Below are 27552 nucleotides of genomic sequence, written 5' to 3'. Positions count from 1 at the left end.
TCATTCACACACTCTACGCTCCAGCTACCATCCGATAATACTCTCTAGTTCCTAAACAAGCCATGCATGTTTTACTCATCTGAACTTTTGCAAATACATGGCCACTGAAATCAAGCACAGTAGTTAAGAATCAGACTGCCAGGTCTTAATACCAGATGTGAGCAAGTGTCTGATTCTCTCTGCCTTCATTTTTTCAGTTGCAAAAGGGGGCTACCCACAGGGGTGCTTTAGGATTAGAAGTGAAGCCTGGCAAAAGTCAGCATACAATACCTGTTAGCTGTTACTCAACAATGATTGGCTGTCTGCCCAGTAGGTGAGAGGCCCTTTGTGTCCACTTATTACATACTTCTAGTCTAGAAGAAAGGCAGACATGTAAACAGGACATTATAAAATGGTGTGATTAAAGTGAAGATAGAGCTATGTGAGCCACCAGAAACAACTTGGAGGTTCCCTCTATCCCATCCTTTCCACAGCTTTATTCGCCAAAGATGATACTACAAATTAAATTTTTAGCCAGATCCTAAAGCTTGATAAAAGTAAAGAATTTCCAATGTAGGGCTGGCATTTGGACTTGAGGCACTGGCCTAAGCCTACTGGCTGTTAAACTATCAAGATACTTTGGTATTGATTGGCACATGACCTGAGCACGTCAAGTGTTTTGGCTCTCGGGAGCACAGACTGGACACCGTCAGGTTCCACCTTTGTTCCCCCTAGGACACATGCATGGCAATTTGTCTGGCATTGTATTTTGTTTGTCTGTTTTGTTTTTGTATTTTTGCTCTGGTACCCCAACCCAATGGTTGCAATTCTGGGCACTGTGAGCAAAGGGGAATTACAAGTTTGTTGAAGTGAGCATTCATTTTGAGCATCACTTCAGCTTGCAGATGGAGATGTGGCCTATTCCATGAATCCCAGGAACTGTGACTATTTGCCTGTTGAAGTGTCTGCTGCCTTGAAATAGCTTTTGGCCTTTTTTTTTGGGGGGGGGGGAGGGAGCATGACCTATGCTTGCAATACTCTTTGGAAACCTGTGCCTATCCACCAGCCTGGATTCTTTCCAGCCAACCACCCACCCCACTTGAGAGATTCCTGTTTCCTCCTAAATGTGCCTACTCCATTCTGTCAGTATTATTTGCACTATGCATGGACTTATCCTGACATATGACGTTATGAACATGTTCTGGTATTCTATGAAGGAGTCAAGAGTGGGAGCTTTGGAGCCAGAGCTATTTGTGTTTGAATTCGAACGCTACTATTTCCTAACACAGTTAACTTGAGCAGGTTACTCAGCTTCTCTGGGCCTCAATTGCCTCATACACAAAATCAGATAATGTTAATACCTGCCTCATAGGGGTTTTGGGAGAATTAAAGGACATATAATGAAAAGCACTTCATTATTATGGAAGGAATGATTATCATCCCATTTTTTTCTGAGAGAAAGAGAGAGAGAGAGAGAGAGAGAGAGAAAGAGAGAGAGAGGGAGAGGAAGGAAGGAAGAGGAATGAGAACAGAGATGGATTAAGGTTTGTTGAGGCCCTGGGTGCAGAAGAAAATATTGGGTCCCTTTAAAAAAGAGAGAAACAGGGAAAATAAAAATACATGTTAATCATATTTTTAAATAAAAAATATTATACACTATTAATGTTAAAATTGCACATATGAAACCAAACTTGGTGTCATTAGAAAAATGTATAAAGTTGGGGTTTTGTGGGGCCCTTCAGAAGTTGGGGCCCAGGAAGCACGCCCCGTGTGCCTGCCATTAAATCCACCTCTGGATAAGAAGCATCAAGTCATAATTGAGTCACTTTAGTTGTTCATTGATTGCTTCTCCTAAGCATCCCAATTTTTTTTTTTTTTCTGAAGTTGGAAATGGGGAGGCAGTCAGACAGACTCCTGCATGCACCCGACCGGGATCCACCCAGCATGCCCACCAGGGGTCGATGTTCTGCTCATCTGGGGCGTCGCTCTGTTGCAACCAGAGCCATTCTAGCACCTGAGGCAGAGGCCATGGAGCCATCCTCAGCGCCCAGGCCAACTTTGCTCCTTGGCTGCGGGAGAGGAAGAGAGAGACAGAGAGGAAGGAGAGGGGGAGAGGTGGAGAAGCAGATGGGCGCTTCTCCTGTGTGCCCTGGCCGGGAATTGAACCCAGGACTCCTGCACGCCAGGCCAACGCTCTACCACTGAGCCAACCGGCCAGGGCAGCATCCCAATTTTTGAGGGGAAAAAACTGATGCTTGACTATATTAAAAAATTAAGTGATATTAAATGGCTGTGGTGAGTGACAAATTTTCTTATTCCCTATTTAATGTTATTTTCCCCACCAGGAAACACTGAAATAAATGGATCATTATTCATTTAATAAACATTTATTGAATTGTTACTATGTATCAGATATTGAGCTAAGCACTGAGGATACAGTAGGGAACAAGGCAGACAGGTCCCTGTGCTCCTGCAGTTACCATTCTAGTGGGAGGAGACAGTCAATAACCAAATAATGGTATAGACTGACCTGTGGTGGCGCAGTGGATAAAGCTACAACCTGGAATGCTGAGGTTGCCAGCTCGAAGCCCAGGACTTGCCCAGTCAAGGCACTTACAAGAAGGAACTGCTTCTTGCTCCTCCCCTACCCTTTCTCTCTGTGTGTCTCTCCTCTCTCTAAAATCAATAAATAAAGTCTTAAAAAATAATATAATAGAAATATCAATTAGTATGATAGAAATAAAACAGGGTGATGTAATAAAGATTAACTGTGGGAGATGGGGTGATGAAGGAAGGCTTTTCTGAGGAGGAGGCTTTCATGACAAGAAGACTTGAAACTTTCTTTCCTTGGACATGTGTCTGGGATCAGGGAGGAAGTTTCTCATAAAGAGGAGCTTCCAAAGTTCTGCTTTGGGTCACCATAGACAAGTGGAAGGATCAGTAGGGAAGGGAACTGGAGACTTTTGGGAGAGGCAGAATAAAAATCTTGTGAATAGTAGAAGGGGAATTTTCTTTTACAGGTATGTATTAAGTTTATATCTTAAAATAAATGTTATTGAGATATAATTTAGATAGAATAATGTTCAGATTGAATAATGTTCACTAAGTGTATAGTTTGAGAAGTCTTGAAAATTGTATACATAAACCTGTGCTAAACACCTCCCCTACTATCAAGGTACATAGTTGACATTTCCATAACCTTAACATGTTCCCTTTCTGATATTTCTCAGTTAATTTTGGTCATGTATTTTGTAGCATGTACCTCAATTTGAGTTTACCTGATGGTTTATCACAATTACACCAGAGTTACAGGTTTTTGGCAAGAATGTCAGAGAGGTTATATGCCTTTTTCTTGATATTATATTAGCAGGTACATGATATTTATGTCTTTATTGTTGATGTTAACCTTGACCACCTAATTTAGGTGCAACTGATGGGGTTTATTAATTGTAAAGATGCTATTTTTTCCTTTTTAATTAATGAATATCTTGGGGGGATATCCCATAAAAATGTAAATTGGCAATATATGAGACCTAAGAGATGAATTAGAGAGTATTGCTTTGTTTATTTATAGTAGTCAGAAACATAGTCTATTTTCCTATTTATCTGTTTTCCTTTATTTTCCTCATTCATGTTTTATGGTGTTTTTTTTTTTGTTTGTTTGTTTGGGTTTTTTTTGTTTTTGTTTTTCCTGAAGCTGGAAACGGGGAAAGACAGTCAGACAGACTCCCGCATGTGCCCGACCGGGATCCACTCGGCACGCCCACCAGGGGCGATGCTCTGCCCACCAGGGGGCGATGCTCTGCCCCTCCAGGGCGTAGCTCTGTCACCTGGCGCAGAGGCCAAGGAGCCATCCCCAGTGCCCGGGCCATCTTTGCTCCAATGGAGCCTCGGCTGCGGGAGGGGAAGAGAGAGACAGAGAGGAAGGAGAGGGGAAGGGGTGGAGAAGCAAATGGGCGCTTCTCCTGTATGCCCTGGCCGGAATCGAACCCGGGACTTCTGCACGCCAGACCGACACTCTACCACTGAGCCAACCGGCCAGGGCCTGGTTTTGTTTTTTTTTTTGTTTTTTTTTCTTTTTCTTTTTTTTTTTTTTTTTTCATTTTTCTGAAGCTGGAAACAGGGAGAGACAGTCAGACAGACTCCTGCATGCGCCCGACCGGGATCCACCCGGCACGCCCACCAGGGGTGATGCTCTGCCCACCAGGGGGCGATGCTCTGCCCATCCTGGGCGTCGCCATGTTGCGACCAGAGCCACTCTAGCGCCTGGGGCAGAGGCCACAGAGCCATCCCCAGCGCCCGGGCCATCTTTGCTCCAATGGAGCCTTGGCTGCGGGAGGGGAAGAGAGAGACAGAGAGGGAAAGCGCGGCGGAGGGGTGGAGAAGCAAATGGGCGCTTCTCCTGTGTGCCCTGGCCGGGAATCGAACCCGGGTCCTCCGCACGCTAGGCCGACGCTCTACCGCTGAGCCAACCGGCCAGGGCTGGTTTTGTTTTTTAATAAACATAATTTCTGAATTAATAAGAAGACAGTATGCTAGAACAAAGAGAAGCATAGCATTTTACATGAGATAAACCTGGATTTAAATCTCAACTCTCCTACTTACTGGTTATATGGTCTTTAAAAAGGTCTTTAAACCTGAGCCTCTAGTTTCTCATCTGTAAAAATAGCTAATAACAAACCATATAATAAGGTTTTTGAAAGACTTAAAGCATCTAGTAGAGTCTAGCACTAAGTGCTCTGTAAATGTCATTTTTTGCCTTCCTTCATACCCAAGTGTTTAATATTATTGTCACTATGGTAATTAAACTCTCTTCTTTCTGTCTGGGTGACTCTAGGATATAAAAACTCAATAGATTTTTAGATGTTTCTCATGTTCTGACACCACAGAGACTTTAATGCAAGGGTAATGCTGAACATTTTAAATGTTTCTGAGTCACTGGGGAGAAACCATCTGGAATTGTTTTAGTTGATGGCAAATTCTTACATCTCACTAGTATCTTCTATCCTATACCTTTGCAAAATTCGTTTATTACCTCTGGTATTTGGGGGTTTCATTTTCATAAATGTACAATATATCATTTGCAAAAGTGACATTTTTATTTATTTTTCTTCAGTGTTAGAACAATTTTAAATTGGAATTTTTTTTTTTCTGAAGCTGGAAACAGGGAGAGACAGTCAGATAGACTCCCGCATGCGCCCGACGGGGATCCACCTGACACGCCCACCAGGGGCGATGCTCTGCCCACCAGGGGGTGATGCTCTGCCCCTCTGGGGCGTCGCTCTGCCGCGACCAGAGCCACTCTAGTGCCTGGGGCAGAGGCCAAGGAGCCATCCCTAGCGCCCAGACCATCTTTGCTCCAATGGAGCCTTGGCTGCAGGAGGGGAAGAGAGAGACAGAGAGGAAGGAGGGGGGGGTGGAGAAGCAAATGGGCGCTTCTCCTATGTGCCCTGGCCGGGAATCGAACCCGGGTCCCCCGCACGCCAGGCCGACACTCTACCGCTGAGCCAACCGGCCAGGGCCTTAAATTGGAATTTTAACAGGACAATCTTGTGTTGTTCCTGTGTTTAAACAGAATCAATCTAATATGAGCCTTGTTGTAGAGATATACTCCTTATGTTAAGCAAGACAGAAAACATTGCAACATCCCTCTCCTTACCCCTGATATATTCTTTTTATTTTTATTTTTCTGAAGTGAGAAGCCGGTGGAGGGTAGCAGACAGACTCCTGCATGCACCCGACTGGGATCCACCTGGTATGCCCACCAGGGGGCAATGCTCTGCCCCTCTGGGATGATGCTCTCTTGCAACTGGAGCCATTCTAGCACCTGAGTGGAGCACATGGAGCTGTCCTCAGTGCCTGGGCCAACTTTGCTCCAGTGGAGCCTTGGCTGCTGGAGGGGAAGAGAGAGATAGAGAGAAAGGACAGGGGGAAGGGTGGAGAAGCAGATGGGCACTTCTCTCGTGTGCCCTGGCCAGGAATCGAACCTGGGACTCTTGCATGCCAGGCCGACGTGATACTGCTGAGCCAACCAGACAGCGCACCCCTGATATTTTTAAGGTTTAAGTGAAACTTTGCTCTCTCTTTTTTTTTCTTGTTCCAAATTTTATTTTTTCCTTTCTTAAACCTATTTGATTTGTTCCCTAAGTTCTTTAGGCCAGGGCTTAACTTATTATTGCTTTTTTGTACTGATACAGGCTTTCAGAACAAAACATTCTCTAAATACCTCCTTGGCAATCTCCCATTAAGTGTTACTTCTATACATAATGTCTTACCAATTTTTCCTTTGGCCTCAAGTTCCATTATGGTTTGGAATGGCACTGTTACTGATCCTCTGTATTACAATCATGAAATTTTTGCATTTATTTTATTTTATTTTATTTTAGTGACAGAGACAGAGAGAGAGACATACAGGGACAGACAGACAGGAAGTGAGAGAGACAAGAAGCATCAATTCTTCATTGCGGCACCTTAGTTGTTCATTGATTGTTTTCTCATATGTGCCTTGACCAGGGGCTACAGCAGACCGAGTGACCCTTTGCTCAAGTCAGCAACCTTGGCCTCAAGCTGGTGAGCCTTGCTCAAACTAGATGAGCCCACGCTCAAGCTGGCAACCTTGGGGTTTTGAACCTGGGTCCTCTGTGTCCCTGTCCAACACTTTATCCATTGCCCCACCTCCTGGTCAGGCTGCATTTATTTTAAAAATAGATTTATTGAGGTGACATTGGTTAATAAAATTATATAGGTTTCGGGTGTACAATTCTATAGTACATCATCTATATTGTATTGTGTGTTCACCACCCCATTAAGTCTCCTTTCATCAACACTTATCCCCCCTTTACCCTCTTATACAATCCCCCTACTCCACTTCCCCTCTGGTAATTAGCATGCTGTTGTCTGTGTCTATGAGATTTTTTTTTTTTTTGCTTAATCCTGTCATCTTTTTTACCAAGCCCCTTGATGACTCTCAATCTATTCTCTATGAGTCTGTTCCTACTTTGTTAGTTTATTTTGTTCATTATATCCCACATATGAATAAAATCATATTGTACTTGTCTTTCCCTGACTTGGGATTAATTTTTATTTTAAAAAGTTTCCATTGATAAAAGAGAGAGAGGGAAAGAGAGAGAAGCATTAACTCATTACTCCACTTAGTTGTTTATTTGTCTGTGTACTCATTGATTGCTTCTCATACTTGCCCTGACCGGGGATCAAACTCATGACCTTGGTGCACTAGGACAATGCTTTATCCACTAAGCAACCGAGCCAAAGGCATAATTTTAATCTTTTTTTAAAAAAATAGTGCATAAAATATTATTTATCTTGATTATTGAGTTTTTTGGTGTGCCTTGAAAATTTGCAACTGAGACAAGTGCCTCTTACTTCACCTCAGCCTAGTCATGGCCTTACAGTACCCTTCCAGCTGAGTTCTGCTCACAACTTTCTTTTAAAATGGAGGCCCAATATTCAAAGAGTCTAAAACTGTCAGAGATATCGAACCGATTACACTACCTGCCAGGAGATAATCATGATTTCCTTCTCCTTCTGCTCCTGTCTTGTCTTTTCTATGACATGTTGGGCTCTTAGCTCAGCAAAAGTTCATGCGCATTTCCAACTGTTGACATTGAGCAAGGCCACATTGCTAATAGGGTGCCTGGAGCACTTCTCCACTTACAGAGGTGAAAGGCCAAGGTCTCAAATTCCAGAGATGAACCCCATGGACTTTTGAGCTGTTCCAGACTCTTGTCAGAGCCCTTTGTGGCCCAAAGCATTCATTTTTCTGCTGGAGTCTGTCAGTTTCCTACAGTAAAAATTGTTTCCTCACCCAGATATTACCTCATCTACACAGGTTTCCCTGAGGAACTCTGGAAAAGAAACTCTTAGAATCCTGAAATGTCAGAACTAGAAGGGCCCTTTAGAGACCATTTTGTCCCAACTTTCCTCATTTAACAGCATATATAATTTCCTGTGCTGTATTTCCACAGTCCCAGGAATCCCCAAAGCTGCCTCATAATAAAAATCAGGAGCAAGAGCCAAGTTAATCAAGAAAGTAAACTACTATGGGCCCCAGCTGGGCTCAGGGAGGATTGAGTCATCAGAAATGCATCCCTGGTCCTGGGATCTGTTTATTAAGAATTTTCTTCAAGGACTAAGAGAGGGCTCTGTGGTGGCTCAACTCCAAAGCTTTTCATGGAGTGGGGTATGACTGGAAAGGTTTGATTAACTTTAATTCTGGCCAGGGAGTTTTAAAGGTCATGCTTTGAAGGGGCCTGCTTTTCCTTTTGACTGGTCCAGGCATTATGGAGAAGTTGGCAATGTTTGTTTGGGTTTCTTACCCCCCCTCCTCCCAAAGTACCTCTCTGGGTTACATTGTCAGTGAATCTTGCTTTCAGTTTGAAAATGTGTCAGGAGCACTTCACACTGTGTTAGGATGGGCTTTGAGACATACAACTTCCTTCACTTATCTACATTTATAATAACATTTGCCTCGTGCAAAGCATCACATCCACTCCTTCGGTTTAATCTCTAAACAGTGAGGGTAATTTTTAGATACACTTTATAGGTGAAGAAACAGGCTCAGAGTCTAGGAGACTCCGTAAGGCCATGTAGCTAAGTAAGACGTAAAAGCTTTAGCTTTTGAATCCAGAAGGGTGTCACATCCTGTACTTGTTCTACAAAACCATAAGTACCTCAAAGATGCCAAGGTGTGCCACAGCAAACTAGCTAATAGAGAACCACAGGATTAAAACCAATGTCTTGACCTGATTTGCAATGAATTCTAGCATTGTTATTGACTTCTGAGAAGCATACAACAAATCTAGGAATGTAGTGTTGTCTCAGAGGAGACACTGGGATTCACATAAGGTGGTTCTGAGGAATTTAGCATTCTGAAGCTTTCTTCTCTGTAAAATTGTATTTCAGACTAATGGAAGACAAGAAAGTCTCATCAATTTAAGAAAATTGACTTATATGGAAGCTTCATTCATACATGGGTGAGGATCCAATCCCGTTGTAGTTCTGGATAGTAAATATAAATAGCCATGGGTGGTAAACTGTGAGAGTGTGTGTGTGTGGCAAGGTGTGTGTGTGTGTGCAGAGGCACAATATCTGTGAATAATATACTTACATCAGTTTGTTTTTTTTATCTAAGTTAGACCATCTGCAAACTCTTAACAGAGGCCAAGAAAGCTGTATTCTTGAGATTATAAGGGGGATTATCAAGTTTTATGTGCAATTGTGGCAGAAACAGGGAGTCCACAGGTGGCAAACCCCTAGATTGTGAGTGAAGATTATTTGGACAAACTAGATTATTTAGGAACTTGGCCATGAATTATATTTTTATGTCTTGAGTGCTCAGAAAGTAACCCAGGGTGAGATCTGGACCCAAGTCCAACATTGTATCACTAGTCCTTGGAATTGAACCCATTCCTCTCTCTTGCCTCAGATATATCTGATCAAGAAAACAATTACACATTTTTTTATTTTTTTCATTTTTTATTAATGCTGTTGCCTAGCTTATTGAACATCTTATGCTTGCACAGTCCAACTGTTCAGATGTACTGGGAAATACAATCGTGTAGCATGTTGTCAACGACCTAATGGAAGGGGTGCCCAGCTGGCATGGAATGCTACTGGGGGGAAGGGAATTAACTAGAGAGATGTTAAAGGCATTATTTCACAGGCTAATTAGCTCATAGGTTACTGAGCAGCCAGTCTAGCAGTTGTTTTCTAGCCATGTTGCCTACGGCTTCATCCAGTTGTCGTTCTTTGGCAAACTTCATGACTTCTTGAAGGAGATCTCCTACACTATATCCCTTCTCTGCTGCCCTAGCTGAAACTTCAGGAAGCTGTGGAAAGAGGATAGACTGAGTTATGCTATGCTTTTGGAGAAAGAACTCGATAGATAAAGTAAACTACCCCCCTCGCCCACCATTTCACCCATGATCCTAAGATTAGAGTAAAAGCAGCCACAGATCCAGGACTGGCTTTCCTCTCCCGTTTCCTTGATCTTATTCTAATAGCATAGATCAAAATGAAAAAGATACTTTCTTTTTGAGTCTCAAAAAACAAATTCTGGAATTATTTGTGTTCACTAATACTCCTTAATTAACCGAGTCTTTCAGTTATTTTGTTCTGATTGCTAGATCAAGGTAGGGGTTGCCATTCCCCCTACCTTGCTAAAAAAAAAATATGAGATTTGAAGTAGGCTCATGTCCTGGACTGAAAATAACTTGGTTTAGTATTTTACTTCTCTGGAACCCATCTATAATGTGGAAAATGAAGCTGTGTGGAGTGAGAGAATTAGAAAAGACATGTGTATGAATGCTAGTCTCCATGGGACTGGGGGGCAAGGCCAGGACTAGAGTGAGGAATGTGAGGTGCCTAAGTCAGAAAAGAAAAGAAGAAAAGAGAAGGAAAAAAAAGAGAAGAAAATAAAAAGAAAATAAAAGAAAAAATAAATATTCTTGAGGCACTTGCAGGAGCTCTGTGTTTAGGGAGGAGCAGCCTTTTCTTTTCTCTCCCCAGTTCTTTGAGGGTCTTCAAATTCAAAATATAAGACTTAAAAATTTATCCCCATGTTTTATCAAATAGTTTAAAGGATCTTACTCTCCTCTTGGATAAAATGTGCAGACCTTGAGGTGCCAGAGTTCACTAATGGTTTACCACTTTTGTGTCTTTTTATGAAGTTAAAGTAATTCATAAGGCACATGGTAAAGAGCAGACTTGATAAAAATTGGACTGCTTTTAAGCTCTAAGTACAATGTTGCCTCCTTGCCCCTGCCCATTCCAACCAAAACGTTTTCTTCTTGTGCTCTGTTATTGCTTACCTTCTCCAGTTGTCCCTCATTGTCTCCCATGAAGTAGAGTGTAGGCACGTTGTATTGGGAAGCTGCAATCCACTGCAGGACAGCCTGAAGCTGCTTCTGCAAGTTACTCGTTGAACACTGATTACTGATGATGACTTCTGGCCCAGAAATGTCTTGATATCTCTGTGACATTGCACCAACTTGACTACCTCCGGGGCCACCAACCTGTTGACTGGAGTTGTTTGCCAAGGTTGCTTGTTCTTCCAACTCGGCAAGGGCTTCCCCACTGTTACTGTACTTAGCCATGATAAGGCATAGCTTCATCACAGATTCTACGAGCTGCTCAATGAGTTGGAGGTTCATTTGCTTCATTCCACAGGAAAAGTCAAGTTCTGGATTGTCTTGCCATTGTTCTTCTGCTCTTCTGGATGTGGAAGTAGTTTTGCTTGACCTAGGCTCAGAAGGTTTGTTCTCACCTTCAGATAGCTCATCACAGTTGAAGGCACTTTCACTGAGAAGTTTCTGAATCAGCGACAGAACAATGTTTGACATATCCAACTTCTGGCAGTCTGACTGTTGAGGCTCTTTCGGAGAGGTAGATGGCCCAGCGGCTGTATGGGACTCTAGATGTTTCATTGAAAGTGTTTTGGCACTTTGGCTACTTGTGCTTTTTTTGTATTGGGCACTCTGAGTCATATAGCTCATGGTAGAACCAGTACCTTCTTCTTCAAGTGAATCTTTGCCCTTGGCCTGCTGGGTGAGATGGTACTGAATCAGCTTAAGGGCAGAAACAATCAAGTCTTTGGCCAATGAATCTGTGGCAGGGCTGATCTTTTCTCTTTTTTCTTCCTTACCTGCACATGCTTTGCCAGCCATCTGGCCTTGATTTCCTTGTTTTTGGTTCCACATGGTCAGGCTTTCCTTGAGGATATGGTCACCAACTTTTTCAGCACCGGTTAATGACTTGCATTGATCTGGTTTTATTTTGCGTTTGTCCTTCCCCTTCATCTCAGCTTTCATGGTGGAGAATTCAAGACCTTGGTTCTTACTTTGGTTCATGCATTTCAGATCATGGGACCCAGTTTTCAGGGATGCATACATCAGACTCTGTGATTTAGTCTCCTTTTTCTCTCCAAGCAGAGCAGTAACCAGACGCTTCAGCATGGCCTCCATGATATCTGCAGCATTTTGTTTTCCATGGTTGAACAGATTCCGCTTGACAGCTGAGACAAAGTCAGAGTCAGTCATCAGGACCCCAGTGATGTTATGCAGGTTCTTCAAGCAGGAGTCAATCAAATCGGACACAATTTCCTTGGTGTGTTTTAACAACACCCTATTCAGGACCACACAGGCCGGAATTGGCTTCGCAGAGGTATGCACTTTCAAGGTCTTCATAACAGATACCATCATATCAGATGCCACTTGATTTGCATAAACCATGAGCCCTTTACTGATAGAATCTGCAAATTCTCTGCTATCTCTTTGGCACATCTGTTTGTCTCCCCCCTTGTTCTTATTGGATAATTCACTATACAGAAACTTTTTCCGACCACCTTCCTTGCATTCCTCCCCAGTGCCTGGCATTTCTGCAGAGGTCGTTTCTACCGCATCATGGACCATTTCAGAAGCGATCTTGCTCACAACACTATGTGGGCTCTTTTTCCCCTTGTCCTCAGAAGGTGGATAGATTACATGATGTAAGCATTTACTACTTCCATTTTCCAACTTCTCTTTGATTTCTTTATGGGCCATTTGGGCTACCAGATTAGATAATCGGTCAACATAGAAAGAAAGGTCATTCATGGAACACTGTCCCTCAGGAGAGATCATTCCCCTCGGAGTGCTAGGAGATTTTGCAGGAGGGGTGGAAGGACTCTGGTTATTGTTGGTATTTTTGGCTGCAGTCGTTTCTAGACATAGGCTTTGAGGTCTATTGGCTGTATAATCGATGTTCAGTTGATCGGCATAGACACTATAGCAGTTTGCAGAAGATACTTTGTGATGTTCTTCTTCTGAGTCTCCTATTTTATGTTTACAGCTAGAGGCTGAAGGGCTTAGTGCATGTTGGAAACCCAGTGCATACTTTTGGAGATCGTTAATAAGCCAGTTTAGAACACTTATTGGATCAGAGGGAGCTTGTTTGAAAAGGCATATAGATCCCTCCGTCTAGAAAAAGAAGAACACCTAAAAGTTTGGGGAAGCTACTTTTTTCCTTATTTTATTTAGAAGATATATCTTTCTAAACTTCACATATTAGAACTTTAGCCTTTAGAATTTGTATGGAAATATAATATAAAATTATATCCATTAACACACATTTGAGCAGAAGTGGTAGCAACAAAAACTCAGAGAATATACACTTTTACACTTAACTATATGCAAGTGCTATCAATGTGTTTGTCAATTTTATCTGAGCACGTGTGCTTATCTCAGTCTGTCAAAAATGTGTCAATGTGTCTGTTATGTGTGTGTATGAATAATAATATAGTAATTCACGAGTGTGAATATCTCAGTAGATGTGAGAATGTGTCAGTCTGTGTTGTTAGCATGTGGAAATGGAGTCCTGCACCCCAACTGAACCCAAAACTCTTTGAAGAATATCCTATAACTGTTTGTTTTCCTTCCTTAAGGGCCACTCTCATCATTCCAAATTCGTCTGGGGCCATAAATGATTATAACATGAGCATAGGGACACAGAACAGGAAATAGTTGACTCATTTGAGCTAAAACCAAATATCCTGTTCCAATATCAGCCACTCCAAGCTTATAGGACTGTAAAGGTGACTTGTCATCTTCTTTAATACCCACTCCAAATTAAGAGCCTAACAGATGTTTAGGATAGTTACACAAGGATTCTGTATGTGGCAGTAGTATACAGTTAATAACTTGTGTAATCTCTTAGACAAAAGGGTTGGAGACCGGGCAATTACAGTTCTTGGTCATCATTCATTCTCTCTGCTCCAGATATCTTGTTCTTTTCTTTTTGGGGAATGTGGGACACAGAAGGGCAACAAAAATACTTCAAAGGATTTTGCATATAAGTCAATATCTTTGTTCCAAACAGGATCAGGATTCTGTTTGGAATAGGTATCTGAAATTGGGAAAGAGCATTTTGCAAGGCTGGGATTAACTTGACATTAAACTTACTGTGACTCTGAATTTAGGCCTGTGTTCTATAGAATGTCATAGCAGTCAAATTTATGTGCATTGAACTTACCGTAACTCTGAACTTAGGCTTGTGTTCTCTAGAATGTCATTGTAGTCAAATTTATGGGTACATTTGATAATAGTTCTCTTACCATATCTTAACCAGAGTCCTCAGACTCAGCACTGAGCTCTGGGAATTAAAAAGGGCTGACTGAGAGGCGAATCATACCTTAAAGTGGTCTTGTTTATCAGTATCCTTGATCACAATAATTTCTTTTTCTTCCAGATTCTCTAGGGCTAAACCACCTCTCAAGCTGGATCTACTGGCATCCTATGGAATTAAGGAATGATATTATTATGAATAGTTGCATTTTGAGACTTCTCCTAGCTGCTCTATCTGCCTGCTACCACTTCAAAGCATTAATGTCATTTCTCTTATCTCTTTTCCTCTCTAAGAAGAAAGAGAAGTAGGCTTATAATGTTAGCTAGTCTTTGAAGAATGATATATTTTTCTTTCCACAAATCATTACACCCCCAGAGGTATTCACAAAACCATCAGTCTCAGGAATCATATTTCATTAGTCATCAACCCTTTGGACAGTTTTCCCTCACTTTTGTGACATGCTGCTTACCATGCTTTAGTTCTTTCAGGCCTACCAGTAACTTAAGTGCCTTCTAAAATGAGATTTGGTATCAAGGGTGTCAGTAAATTCTCAACCAGAGATCCTGTGTTTACAAGAATGATGACTTCCCACCTGAATATTCTCCATTTCTACTTTCTGTCACAGCCTTTTCCATTTATTATGCTGTCACGGATGACTCTTCCAGCAGTTCCCCACCCATTCCAACTCTGATGGGAGTAGAGAATACTCACCTGGGAACCTTTATCTTCTACATTCAGGGTGGACACATCAACAAAACATATCTGCATCAAATTAGAAGGATGTATTTAGAAAAAATCTACAGGAAAACTGTAGTTTCTCTTTAATATGATAAGCACCTATCATAAAAGATTCTTGTGAGGATTGAGATAGTACATGTACAGCTTTTAGCAGTGCATAATAAGTACTCATTAAATGTTATTAGTCAGACAGAGTCTTATCATTACTATATTTTCTAGATGAGAATACTTACCTGTAAGAGATGCCTAAAACACAATATCCATATTGAAAACAGTAAGAGAGGTGGCTTGCCTAACACAAACTCAAAGCTGAAACTTATATTAGAACTTGATTTTCCTGGATCCCAGTTTAGAGTACTTTCAATTACACTAGTGTTCCTCAAATGTGGTATTTTTACTATTGGTGCTATAGAAAACTTTAGGTGGTACATGGATAAACATTACTATGTTTAATAGCTGTGTTTTTTATTGTTTAGTAGGAAAATACAGACTAGAACATCAAACTTGTGCTTTATGGATAATACTATTTCTGGTAATGGTAATTTTTAAATGTAAATCAATTTTTTAAAATGTGAAGTACTACACAAATCATTCATAGTTGGGGAAACAGACCATGAAATATTTGGTCCTCCTGGGGGAGCCCAAGGTGATATTATGATTTCAGAGGTTAGGTAATAAAGGCTGGTAACTAGGCAACCACCACTCCTCCCTCCACTGAGGCTCCCCCCAGCCCTACCTTCCCAGCTCCTTTAAATTACTCTTCACTCTGCCCCTCCCTTGACTTGTCCCTTTGTGACATATAAGCACACTGGTCCTCCACAGACTTTATTGAACTTGGTTGCTTAAAGAAATGACACTATCATTCTCCCTCCATTAGTCTAACCCAGATTCCAGGATTTCTGTATCCATATGCCAATCCAATCCTTTACACACCTCAGTAGGAGTAATTTTGTATCTTACCACTTTCCGTTCCTGTTCTTGCCGTTCTTTTGGGCTGTAGAGATCAACCTTGCACACACTCCTGGGGCTGTGTAACCAGTCAACGTATTCAGACATCTGGAAATACAAAATTATTTCAAAGGCTTATGTATGGTTTTTAGAAACTGACACCAGTCAGGAAGAATGGCAGTTTGGGAAGCAAATTTAAAAGGAGGAATAGAGAACTTGGAGATTAAATTTAGTGATTTACTTCTACCAAACACCACTATAGTTCACCTGTCTTCACTTCCTTTATTACCCTTAAGTACCTTCAAAGAATCAAATTCACTCCATCCCCTTTAACTGAATTTTAGCTAACTCCAGTTAACCAGTCTTTCTCATTACATTAAAGGAAGTGGAATTAGGTAAGTAGCTGTAACATCTGCCACATAGGACCATTGTAAAAGACTAAGGTCAAAACCAGTAGATTGAATAAATCATCTTTTTAATTAAAATAACATATTAGATCCCAACATATAGAATATGTTTCTGAATTCTGAGAAAACTCAATCCATTAGCCACAAATTAACCAAAAGAAAAATGTCTGAGGGAAGACCAGACCCTGATCCTGTAGAACCATGTTTATTTTTATTTATGAAAGAATAATGATCTCTGCCAACTTCCTTCCATCCCCCTGCCACCTTCCATCCCACCCTGAAAACAAAAGTAAAAAGAAAATGCCAAAACCCTGACTGATTTTTATTATGTAAGACCTCAGATCTATGTTCAGGAAGACACCTTTATGAGTTCAGTAGAATTGTTTGGTATCTAGTGCTTGAATTTGATTAAAAAAATTAACAAGAGAAACTTTTACCAAATATTAGAGAGTTGTTGAATTCCTTTCCTCCATCTTCCTTCAAAATTAAGACTCAACCTCTAGCTTCCTTCCACTCTTCCCTTTCCTTCCTCCCTACCCCTTTTTCCCTTTTTCTCTACCTCCTTCCCTCCCTCTCTTCCTTCTCTCCTTTTCTCTTCCTCTCTTCTCCTTCTCCCCCTTTCCCTTTCTCTTCTCCCCTCCCCCACTTTCCCCTTTCTCATTCTCTTCTTTTGCTTCCTCTCTCTCTTTTATTCTATTATTCCTCTTCCCTTTCCTTTTTCTTCTTCCTCCTCCTCCTTTCTTCCTCTTTCTCTTCACCCTCCTTCTTCCCTTCTCTTCCCCTCTCTCCTGCCCTACTATATACTCAGCTATCACTTCACATGATAATACTACATTCTTACACTTTACTCCCCCCCCCCAAGATCTTTTAAGGCTTGCCCAAATATTTAAGAAAATACTTCCCACAGCCCCAACATAGGGAGTTTCTTTCAGAACTAGAGAGTACTAGCCTAGAAAGAAAGAGAGGAAGGCATAAAGGTCCCTCATGTCCAGATTCTAAAAAACTGTAAAAAAATCAAATTTATAAATTCATTACCTTGATATTTAGTTTTCTTTTGGCTGAATATGTGCCACCGAGAAGGGAGATCTGGCCCTATAGATGGATTTGGGCAGTGCCAAGTTCTTGGGCACCTGCAGCTGGCTGCCACCCCTGCTGGCAGTTGGACAAGACTGAAGGGCCAAGGCTTTTGCCTGCTGCTTATGACCCTGGGTTATGACACCAGTAATTGTTGAGTCACAATGCCTGAAACTATAGCAACCGCAGCAAGGGTGTATCAGGCTGGCAAACTCAATACCCTTTCACATCAAAACCACCTCAGCCAATAAACTCAATAAAAATAAAAAATAAAAAATAAAATCACCTCAGGTTGTCTGCTATATGACCTTTTTTTATTCTCTCTAGGAGAGTACTTATAATTTTTCACATTTTGTCCAGCTCACAACCCCTTGAAACCTTTCTTTTTCTCTTCTTCCTAGATTTTCAGAACAATCTAATTATATTAGTTGTCAGTTTGGTCTGTATTTTTCATATACAGAATTATCATTTGCCTTTGTGAACAAAACAGTATTAATTTTCACATCTTAGCTTATTTTTGTCTGTGTTTGATAACTGGTACTTGTCTAATTTAGACTCCTATGCTTTCATAGAGACTGAGAGACAGAGGCTCTGTCTTTGTTGATGATTACATTTTAAAGGGGTGGCTTCCAGGTCCTTAAAACAGACATTTCTAGATTGTAGAAAATATATTTCAAAGGACTAGAGAAATAATTTACAATCACAAGTTTTCTAAAGTAAATACTCTAAGAAAAGGGAGGTAAGGCAGGGGACTATAGTCAGGTTTTGGCTGGAACAACAGTATATTCTTTTGGTAGTGTTGAATTTTCTCAGACAGGTATATTAAGGAGCCCAGGGTTATCATTCTAAAGACATGGTCTTGAGCTGATAGAAACTATGCTAGTGTTTGTTCAAGTCTCTTAATGTAGGGAGGAGATGAAATTCTTTGGGCTGAAAGTTAAAGTTTTTATAAAGTAAGTTTGAGGCCTATCTGAGAAGAGGGTTCAGAGGTGCCTGACTATATCAAATCATCATGTTGTATACCTTAAATACATACAATTTTTACAGAAAATTAATTTTGGTCAAAGAAGGGGTACTTAGTCAATGGTGATGAGCTAAAATCCACAGCAAAGGACTTGTTTTTTCTTTACCACTCTTTGTCAAAGGGGAACTTTTGATGTTTAAGTTGGAGCTGCTGTGCCTGGCTCATGTCTGTGGAATAAGAAGTAAGGAAAGAAAATGTTTATTTATTCTCCAAGCTCAAGAATGTATATCCCTAAGATTAAACAAACAAACAAACAAAATAAAACAAAAATACCTCTGTCTCCCAGCCCAGAAAAGAAAAACTGTGATCTGGGCCTGGAAAATATCTTAACAAGTTTTCTAAATGACAAAGAGAGAATTTTTATGGATGATTAAAGCCTTGTCCTGTGGCACCCCAATCCTGCCATTGGGAAGGCTAACCAGGAGCAAACAAGAGCAGAATTTGAAAGGGAAGCCCAAAATAAAAATGTAAGGAGGCTCAGCCATAGGTTACAATATATTTACTGCCTCTTCTTTCTCTTAAACTGCGGAAGCTCTTAGTGTCCTGTACTGACTAGAGGTTGAAACAGTTGGGAAAGAAGGGATGTTCAGAATGAAAAGGAGGAATATGTTACATTAGTATGTGACTATGTATGAAGTAGCATGTATATATACACTTAAGTTAGCCTTTAAGAGCTCAATAGAGAGTTGTTAAACCCAGAAGCTTTGGCCATTATTTTTTTCCCTTAACCATCATCATCCATTTTTTAACCTTGTTTATTCTCTCCAAACATTACTTCCATACAAACTTGTGATTAATCATACAAATTACACCTTAAATACTCAATCACCTACATATTACACAGCTATGCTGAACATCTCAGCAATAGTACTGTATAATTACTTCCATCAAGTATTTATGTTATGTCTGTATTGTTCATACCTGTTTGTCCTTCCCTATGAGTGATTGAAGCAGTGGAGGGATATAACAAAGGACTTTTAAAAACTATAAACATTTTTATTATTTTTATTTCAGAAGGAAGTTGTTAAAGGAAAGGGGACTCTTAGAAATGTTGGGATTTCCTTTCAGGCAGGGACTTAATTAGAAAGCTAAGGTCTGTTCTATTGTCTTATTGTAGAAAGTTACAGCTATTTGGTGGGGGTGGGGGTTGGATTGGCACTGGACATTTCTGATCAGGCTCATTCTTCTTATAATTATATAATTTCCCTCTTCCCATTTCCTAGAACATTTGCTTACTGTCTGTATAATTCATTTGACATTTACTAGATGTGGCCTTGTAGAGTTAATTAACTTTTCCTATTCCTGGATCACTTACAGTGAAGCCTTGAGGGAAGGTTCTCTCTTTCTAATTACATCTTCCAAGATACTGGCCACACAGTTGAGCTTAAAAAACAAATGATGATTTTGGAAATTTAGGCAAGGAACATAATTGAGAAGCTACAGAGTGGTGGAGTCCATAGTAATGACAGAAAGAAAGAAAAACCCACAAAAACAAAACAAAACAAAAAAACACAAAACAAAAACTGTTAGGTATTTGAGTGGGTAACCTTCTTCACAGAGAAAAAATTCTCATACTTTAGGTGCATCTCAGAATCACTTGGAGGGCTCATTAAAATAGTTTGGATCCACCCCAGAGTTTCTAATTCTGCAGGTCTGAAAGTTTGTCTGGTGTTGTGTTTTACATGTATTATTGCATTTAATTCTTACACAGCCTTATGATATGGCTAGTATTTTAATCCAGATTTCATTAAAGGGTGAACCGCAGAGAGGCCCTTTGACTGGAGTTTCAGCCAGTTCCGGTATAAGCCACTTTCATTACCCTGGAGGGGGGTGTATGTTTTGTGCCCAGAGATTAGCACCCCTTTTATTCATTTTAGCGTCTGAAGATGCAGAAGAGAAATTCCCCGAAGGAAAAAATAAAAGGTATTTAAGCTGATCTTTTGGTTCCATTTGGTGGTTTCAAGTCTAAAAAGTGTTGATCGGCTACCTCCCCCTGCTGGTGAGAATGGTACGGTCCAGTCGGCGCGCAGCCTCAGAGACCGTTTTTCCGTACCGTTTTTTTTCCCTCAGGCGACCGTTAGTTTGAGGCCGTTCATCAGAAGCGGTTGGCAGTTGGCTCGAAGCAGTTGGTCTGAGGCCGTTGGTCTGAGGTGTTAATTCTGAGGCAGTTAGTATTTTTTTCCTTTACTCGTCAACTGTTTTTTTGTTTTGTTTCATTTTGTCTTGTTTCTGTTTCTGATTTTGGAGCTCCTTTCCCCTGCGTAGCTTTCGTTTTAATCCATTTATGACTTTTTAAAGGTACTTTTGCCTTACATATATAAATATATGGTATTTTATGTAAGAGCTGGAGATGTGGCTGAGGAAACTAGGCCACATCCCCCCGCCCCCGTTAAACCAACAAACTTGTCTCAAACATCTGAGGTAAAAGTCCTTAAATATAGTATTAATTGGTGATAGTTACCCTCCTTCCCTCCAGATAGTGTCTTTATTTGTAAATGAATGCATTAAAGAGGATATCATGGAGGAGAGGAAGGGTGTCTGGAAACGTTTTAAATCTCTTCATGTTTCCTCTTTGTACTTATAGGCATTCTCTCCCCAACCCACACCCTTAAGGACCCCCATGGTTTTACGGACTTTAAAATGGGAGGAAGACTGGTCTAGTCTTCAGCTTTGTCAGGTAGTTTGCCTGGCAGGGATGTCTGGCTTAACCCTTCTGTGCCTGTTGGTCTTAAATCTAGATGGTAAATGGGGGTAATGAGTTCATATGGCCAGTAGGAGGTCGGAGCTGCTTGGAAAACATGTTCCAAGACAGTACAAGATCATCCCATACAAAAACCCATTTTGCCAAGGAATTCCTCAAATTAAAGAGAACTTGTGATTTCCCCCACTAATAATACAATCACTCTCCATCCTAAAAACTGCATTTTTATTTGTTATATTTATTGACTTAATATTTAATATTTATAATATAGATAATATAATATTAATATAATATTTCCTTAATAGGCCCATCATAAATATTTGTTAAGTTTAAAGGAAGAAAGTGTTTGTCTAACTCTCTGTATAGTCTCTCTAACAGTGGCTCATGAACTTAGACACTCAGTAATCAATCACTCTTGGTGATCCTGGGGTGAGTATGACAACAGTGATTGTGTTGACAATAGTGGCATGCTAAATAATACGTGTTCTTTGAAGTCCGTAGCAGATGTATTTTCACCATGCTTTGATCCTTACCACATTCTACCTTGTGTTGGTAATTATTTTATCATGAGTTTTATCTTTCCAAATACAGAATGACTGTGTTTTACTCATTTTTATTTACCCTGTAAGAGATAGCATTAGGTTCATATATAGTAGTAAGTGCTTAAGGATGTTTTTACATAATTAAAAATTAGTGTGTATACTTGAAACTAATATAATGTTATGCCAATGATATCTCAGTTTTTTTTAAAGAAAGAAAATTAGTGGTAATGGTTGTTAAAGAATTACTATGCCCAGAACCATATAGAAGTGCTTGGCCACAGCCAAGAACTTTGGACCACTTTGGTCCAAATTGTCCGGCTTATTGAAATAACTCACTAACTGGTTCCACTGAGTTTTTCCTTGCCACTCTTCAACAGAATTTTTAAAGAACCATTATATTTTATTAGCCAGTTATTTTTTAACTTCTTTATTGAAACAATTCAAATATCATATAATTCACGCATATAAAGTGTACAATTCAATAATTTTTAGTGTATTCAGAGTTGTGCAGCCATCACCATAATCAATTTTAGAACATTTTCATCACCAAAAAAGCAATTTTGTACTCTTTTCTACCACAACTCCCTCAACCCTATACCTCCCCAGCCTTAAGCAGCCACTAATGTGCTTTCTGTCTCTATGGATTTGCCTATTCTAGCCATTTAATATAAATGAAATCTTACAGCCTGACCTATGGTGGCGCAGTGGATAAAGCGTCGACCTGGAAATGCTGAGGTCACCGGTTCGAAACCCTGGGCTTGCCTGGTCAAGGCACATATGGGAGTTGATGCTTCCTGCCCCTCCCCCTTCTCTCTGTCTCTCTTCTCTGTCTCTCCCTCTCTAAAATGAATAAATAAAAAATTTAAAAAAATTAAAAAAAATAAATGAAATCTTACAATACATAGTCTTTTGTGAATGACTTCTTTCACTTAGTATAGCTTTCTGAAGTAAAGAGTTGTGACAATATGTGTGAAATGTTGTTTATGAGGGCAGCTCATTAGAGACTCAGTGTCAAGGGCTTTTATTTGGGGCTGGTCCTGTAGGCACCCTTTTCGTAGCACATACTAACACTCCAGAGTCCCAGGAGGAATGCTGTTGTTCACCATAAGTCACATTGCTTACACAAACAGTTAAGGTACAGTGAGCTACGCTCATCAGTTAGGATGGTGGGACTCCCCTCCTCCAAATCCGAGTTTCCAGATCCTAGTCAAAGGGCAACCTTACCAGCAGGACTTTCAAAAGATAGCATTCTCATGCCTACTATATTGTCTTTTCTATACATATTTTGATAGGGATTGTGTTGATTCTGTAGATCAAGTTGAGGATTGCCATCTTAACAATATTAAGTATCCTAATCGATGAACATGGAATGTCTTTACATTTGTTTAGGTTTTTAATTTCTCTCAGTGATATTTTGTGGGTTTCAGTGTACACGTCTTGTACTTCTTTTGTTAAATTTACTTTTCAACTCTTTTATTATTTTTGATGCCATTTTAAGTAGAATTATCTTAGTTTTATTTTCACATTATTTCTTGCAAGTTTATAGAAATATGCAGTTTTGTATATTGATTAGTCTTGTGTCCTGTATCTTTGTGCTTGCTTATTAGCTCTAATAGCTTTCTTGATGTGCATGTTGATTTCTTGGCCTATTAATATGGTATATAATGAGGATTGATTTTTTTAAAAATTTTATTTAGAAAATTAAATTTAATAGAGTAACATTGATCCATAAGAGTACATAGGTTTCAGGTTAACATTTCTTAGCATTTGAACAGTTGATTATGTTTTATACCCATCACCCAAAGTCAAATCATTTTCCATCACCATATATCTGTTCCTCTTTACACCCTTCCGCCCACCCCTTCACACATCCCCCTCCCCCTGGTAACCACTTCACTTTTATCTATGTCTATGAGTCTCAGTGTTATTATATCCCACCTATGTGGCCATTTGAGAAGGCAACAGGAGTTAATGTTTGATTCTATAAACAGTTACTAATATTAATGTTTTAACTGGTCTGAATTTACGTTTTACACCTGCTCTACCCTTCCTCTAGCAGTATTATTTAAATGAAAATGCTACTTTAAAAAGACCCAGTACTCTCTCTTGTCAAACCAGCTTAATCCAACCAATTTTACTGGAAACCACGCCTCAATGCAAAGTCTATTAGCCCCAGAGTTCAATTAAATCCCCCCAGGCCCTCCTTGCTGAGCAACAGCACATAGCAACTCTGCATACTCATTGGCCCCAGCTGGTCAATGAGCACTGCGCTTCCTCTAGGGCTGTGCTTTTCAAAATTGGCTGCTGGTGAATTGGAAGGAGTACAGGTCAGGTTAACATTGACTCAGGTCGCTACAACTTGATGCTCCTTTATTTCCTTGCCACTCCTGGTCTAGGAGTGTGTTCACGGTCTTTCCTGTTCTGCCGCCAATCTTGATGTGAGGTAGGTGACTTTGGATTTGTACTGATTGCTGGAATGTCTGGCTCTGTCACTTTTGCATTGGTCCTTGAGCGTCACTTCAGCCCCATGTTACATGCTGTCTTCTTTTGGCCCAGTCTTCTCTGCAGCGTCTCTGTCAGGAAACCTTTATTTTGTTCCCCTACCAGTCAATCATTAGGCTGTGAGTGATTCTTGTGCAAGGCTGGGCAGAGAGTGTGTATTACAGGGTGAGATGGCAAAACAAATGGACTGGATACAGTCATTTAGATGGAGTATCCAGTACACATGCCTGAATCAGAGTACATTTATAAAACATCTTTTCTCAAGTGAAAATGTGCATCAGTTTCATCCACAAGAGGACATATTTAAGTCAGAGAATGCTAATTGAGAGATATCTTTTGAACTACGGATTGATGGAAACTTGTACTTTTCCCCCTTGTTATCCTTTTCTTAATATCTCCACTCTTGTATCTTTTCCCCCAATCCCTTTAGCTCTGGCTTGCCCAGTGCTCTCTGCTAATCCTAGAAAGTCACAGGTGGAAGGCACCTCAGAACCGAGCTTCTAAAACTTTAAAGTGCATACAAATCACCTGGGGATATTTTAATTTATTGGTTCCTATTTGGTAAGGCCTAGCTTGAGGCCAGAGATTTTAAAAGGCTAAAAGCTCACATGTGGGCATGCTAATATTGCTCCATTTACCATTGTTTGAATACCATGGAGGTTCTGGTCCCATTGCCTCAGTTTATTAGTTTGAGAAACAAAGCCTAGGGAGGGAAAAGAAAGTTGATCCGCATAGACAATGAGTCCCAGCCTCTTGCTGACTCTCTGGGACAGGATTAGGTAGGGCAGAACTGGATTCCAACAAGATCTAGCTCAGTGGTAGTCAACCTGGTCTCTACCGCCCACTAGTGGGCGTTCCAGCTTTCATGGTGGGTGGTAGCGGAGCAACCAAAGTATAAATAAAAAGATTTAACTATAGTAAGTTGTTTTATAAAGGTTTATTCTGTCAACCTTAGCAAAAATCCGACATAAAGTACTTGGTAAGTAATTATTATTATATGCTTTAACTTGCTGTAACTCTGCTTATAAATTTTATAAAGTAAAGTTACTTCCCTACTTTATAAATCGCTATTACTGTGGAACTGGTGGGCGGTTAGAAAATTTTACTACTAACATTGATACAAAAGTGGGCGGTAGGTATAAAAAGGTTGACCACCCCTGATCTAGGGGGCTGTTTGAGTCTTCCACTGAGGAAATGGGCTGAAATCCCTTCATGACCATCATCTGAAGGTGGATTGCCTGAATTCTGGAAGAGACAAAGCGAACAAGGCAATTAAGTATGCATGGACCAAAAAGTAATAGGAGAAATGATGTTAAGGGGCCTAGTAGCAGAAGAAACTAAGTCATTTTGGGAAGCATATTTTGGATAGAGTTTCAAATGGTGTTTTCAATGCCCTGTTGGTTGTAGGTCTGTAACCAAATAGAGTCGTCCCTTGCCATATCGTGGTTCACTTTTCATGGTCTCACTGTGTCGCAGATTTTTAAATTGTATATATCTAATTTTGTATCACGGATTTTTTGCTATATTGCGGGATTTTGTGGTATATAGGTATTTTTATATATTTATTATTTTAATTATTTTTGCAGTAAAATAAACATTTTATTGCCTAAAAACTGAAAACAATATAAAAATATTAATTAAAACATATTAGTATTCACTGGTTGTTAGTACCTATATAGATAGAATTTTAGTTTTTTTAATTTTTTTCTTTTTTTTTTTGGTTTTATTATTATTTATTCATTTTAGAGAGAGAGAGACAGAGAGAAGGGGGAGGAGCAGGAAGCATCAACTCCCATATGTGCCTTGACCAGGCAAGCCCAGGGTTTCAAACCAGCGACCTCAACATTTCCAGGTCGATGCTTTATCCACTGCACCACCACAGGTCAGGCTAGAATTTTATATGTTGTTAAAATTATGTAGGTTTAAGGGAGTAGAAAGTGTTTAAGAGCATAGGAACTGATAGAATCAATTGGAGTCTGAAAGACCAGTATAACAGGCTTTAATGAAAAGAAACCTGCCAGGCTGTCTGGTAAGGAAAGCAGCAACTGGTTATCTAATAGGTAGGGTTAAATAGGGGGTTTGAGTGTGGGGGCTGGTAATCATTAAGGAAAAATGTATCTTTCAGCAATTTATGTAAGATTAGCTGTAAATAAGCTAGGGGACCTTCCACACCCCAGTTAGTCACCCTGATGCCTGAGGGAAGGTGATCTGGAGCATCTAGTTTGTCATTGTCCCTTTGTCCATTTAAGGGAAGAGAGGGTCATGGCCCCCACCTGCAACCTTGTCATTCCAGCCTTTTGTTATATGGTTGAGGAGCGATGATCATTTTTCTGTAGCTACTTCCTGCTGGTAAGGGGCAGCAAGTCAAGGGAAGGGATGGCTGGCCTCGGGCTGCGGTGGCAAAGTAGGGGCCTTCTGGTAAGTGACCTGGAGTAACAGGAGTTCATGGACAGTCCAGCTAGTGAAGGCCTTTAGGCAGTCCTAGAGGAAATGAGGGAAAAGGCGCAGGAGACGGACCACATGCTGAGAAGGCAGAAGGCAGGGTAGGGTTGTAGGGGCGGTGGTCTCTCTTCTGTAACTTCTTCCTGCTGTTTAGGGGCGTAGTCGTAGGGGCTTGGATTTTTCTGCCCAGCGAGTGTAGGTTTCAGGGTTGGTGTGTAGAGCTAGATAGATTTCTCCAATTTTCCGGTTGGTGAAGGCCTGCATGTGGTTCTGTAAGAAGCTAGAGAATAGGCTAGGAGACAGGGCCCAAAAGCTAAAATGACAAATATGAGAGTGAGTGGACCCATAAATGGTAGTACCAAGACACCCAGCTTGTGCAGAGCCACTGATCTCAAGGCTCGGATTATGTTGATGTTCGGGGTAAGATAGACATAGGTTCCCGTCCAATTAGTTGGGACTCACATATAGCTGTTGGTCCTACGCATATAGAAAGCCCCTGATTGCGTGAGGCAGGCTGAGAGGTGAATAGAGAACAGATGAACAAGGGGTCAGTTTCTTCCATCCATCTCAACTCCAAAGGGTCAAGGTGGAGGAAAGTGCAGCCCCAACTGGGGGGAGATGTGGTCAGAGACATACTTTGAGCGTTGCAACCGTGTGGAAGGGGTAGTGAGCCAGGGATAGAGTCGTGTTGTGGGATAGGAGCATTTATATTGTGAAACTGTAAGAGAAGGGGGTCTTGTGAATCAAACGAGGTTAGAAAATAATCTGTTTGCTTCTGGAGAGACTTGGCAGTTAACTCGATGGTTCTGATGGTCTTTGGGAAGTTGAATAGTTATTGTGGTGTCGCAGAGGTTAGAGGGGAGGTGACCAACTGGGATGTCATCCTGAGCCTTGAAGCATAGGGAAGCAGGTGAAAGGAGAGGGGTATTTAAAGTGACTGGTCCTTGAGCAGGAGGAGTTCGGGGTTGTAATTTTTCAAGCTGGGAATAGTAGGTTTAGTATAGCTTGTTTGCTTGATTGGCAACTGAAGTGGGGTAATCTCCTATGAGAGTGCTGGCTCTCTCAAAAAAGGTGGCC

The 27552-nt window shown here is 40.6% G+C and overlaps 2 protein-coding genes across 3 annotated transcripts in view; one reads left to right on the top strand and one right to left on the bottom strand.

Moving 5' to 3' along the window:
- Positions 1–9656: 9656 nt before the first annotated feature.
- Positions 9657–17349, bottom strand: AKAP4 (A-kinase anchoring protein 4). The gene is made up of 6 exons (XM_066356982.1): positions 17226–17349; positions 15796–15891; positions 14809–14859; positions 14164–14265; positions 10809–12953; positions 9657–9827 (listed from the first exon to the last, which is right to left on the bottom strand). The coding sequence occupies exons 2-6, from the start codon at positions 15889–15891 to the stop codon at positions 9672–9674; spliced, it is 2550 nt and encodes an 849-aa protein (XP_066213079.1). The 5' UTR covers positions 17226–17349; the 3' UTR covers positions 9657–9671.
- A 3118-nt stretch (positions 17350–20467) lies between these two features.
- The window catches only part of CCNB3 (cyclin B3), an 82607-nt gene continuing 75522 nt past the window's right edge, over positions 20468–27552 (top strand). The window contains exons 1-2 of one of the 2 annotated variants that reach the window (XM_066356413.1): positions 20468–20586; positions 21356–21418. The gene's annotated coding sequence lies outside the window, so the exon portion shown is untranslated. The remainder of the gene's footprint in view (positions 20587–21355; positions 21419–27552) is intronic. The other variant, XM_066356414.1, reaches the window with a different exon arrangement.

Source organism: Saccopteryx leptura, chromosome X (assembly GCF_036850995.1).
Source record: "Saccopteryx leptura isolate mSacLep1 chromosome X, mSacLep1_pri_phased_curated, whole genome shotgun sequence".
Classification (NCBI taxonomy): Eukaryota; Metazoa; Chordata; class Mammalia; order Chiroptera; family Emballonuridae; genus Saccopteryx; species Saccopteryx leptura.
This window is presented reverse-complemented; position numbering and strand designations above follow the sequence as displayed.

Coding starts and splice junctions, on each gene's coding strand:
- AKAP4 (XM_066356982.1), bottom strand. CDS start 15,891: ATGTCTGAATACGTTGACTGGTTACACAGCCCCAGGAGTGTGTGCAAG. Junction 14,266..14,808: donor TAGAAGATAAAGGTTCCCAG/GTGAGTATTCTC, acceptor TTAATTCCATAG/GATGCCAGTAGATCCAGCTT. Junction 12,954..14,163: donor ATAAACAAGACCACTTTAAG/GTATGATTCGCC, acceptor TTCTTTTTCTAG/ACGGAGGGATCTATATGCCT.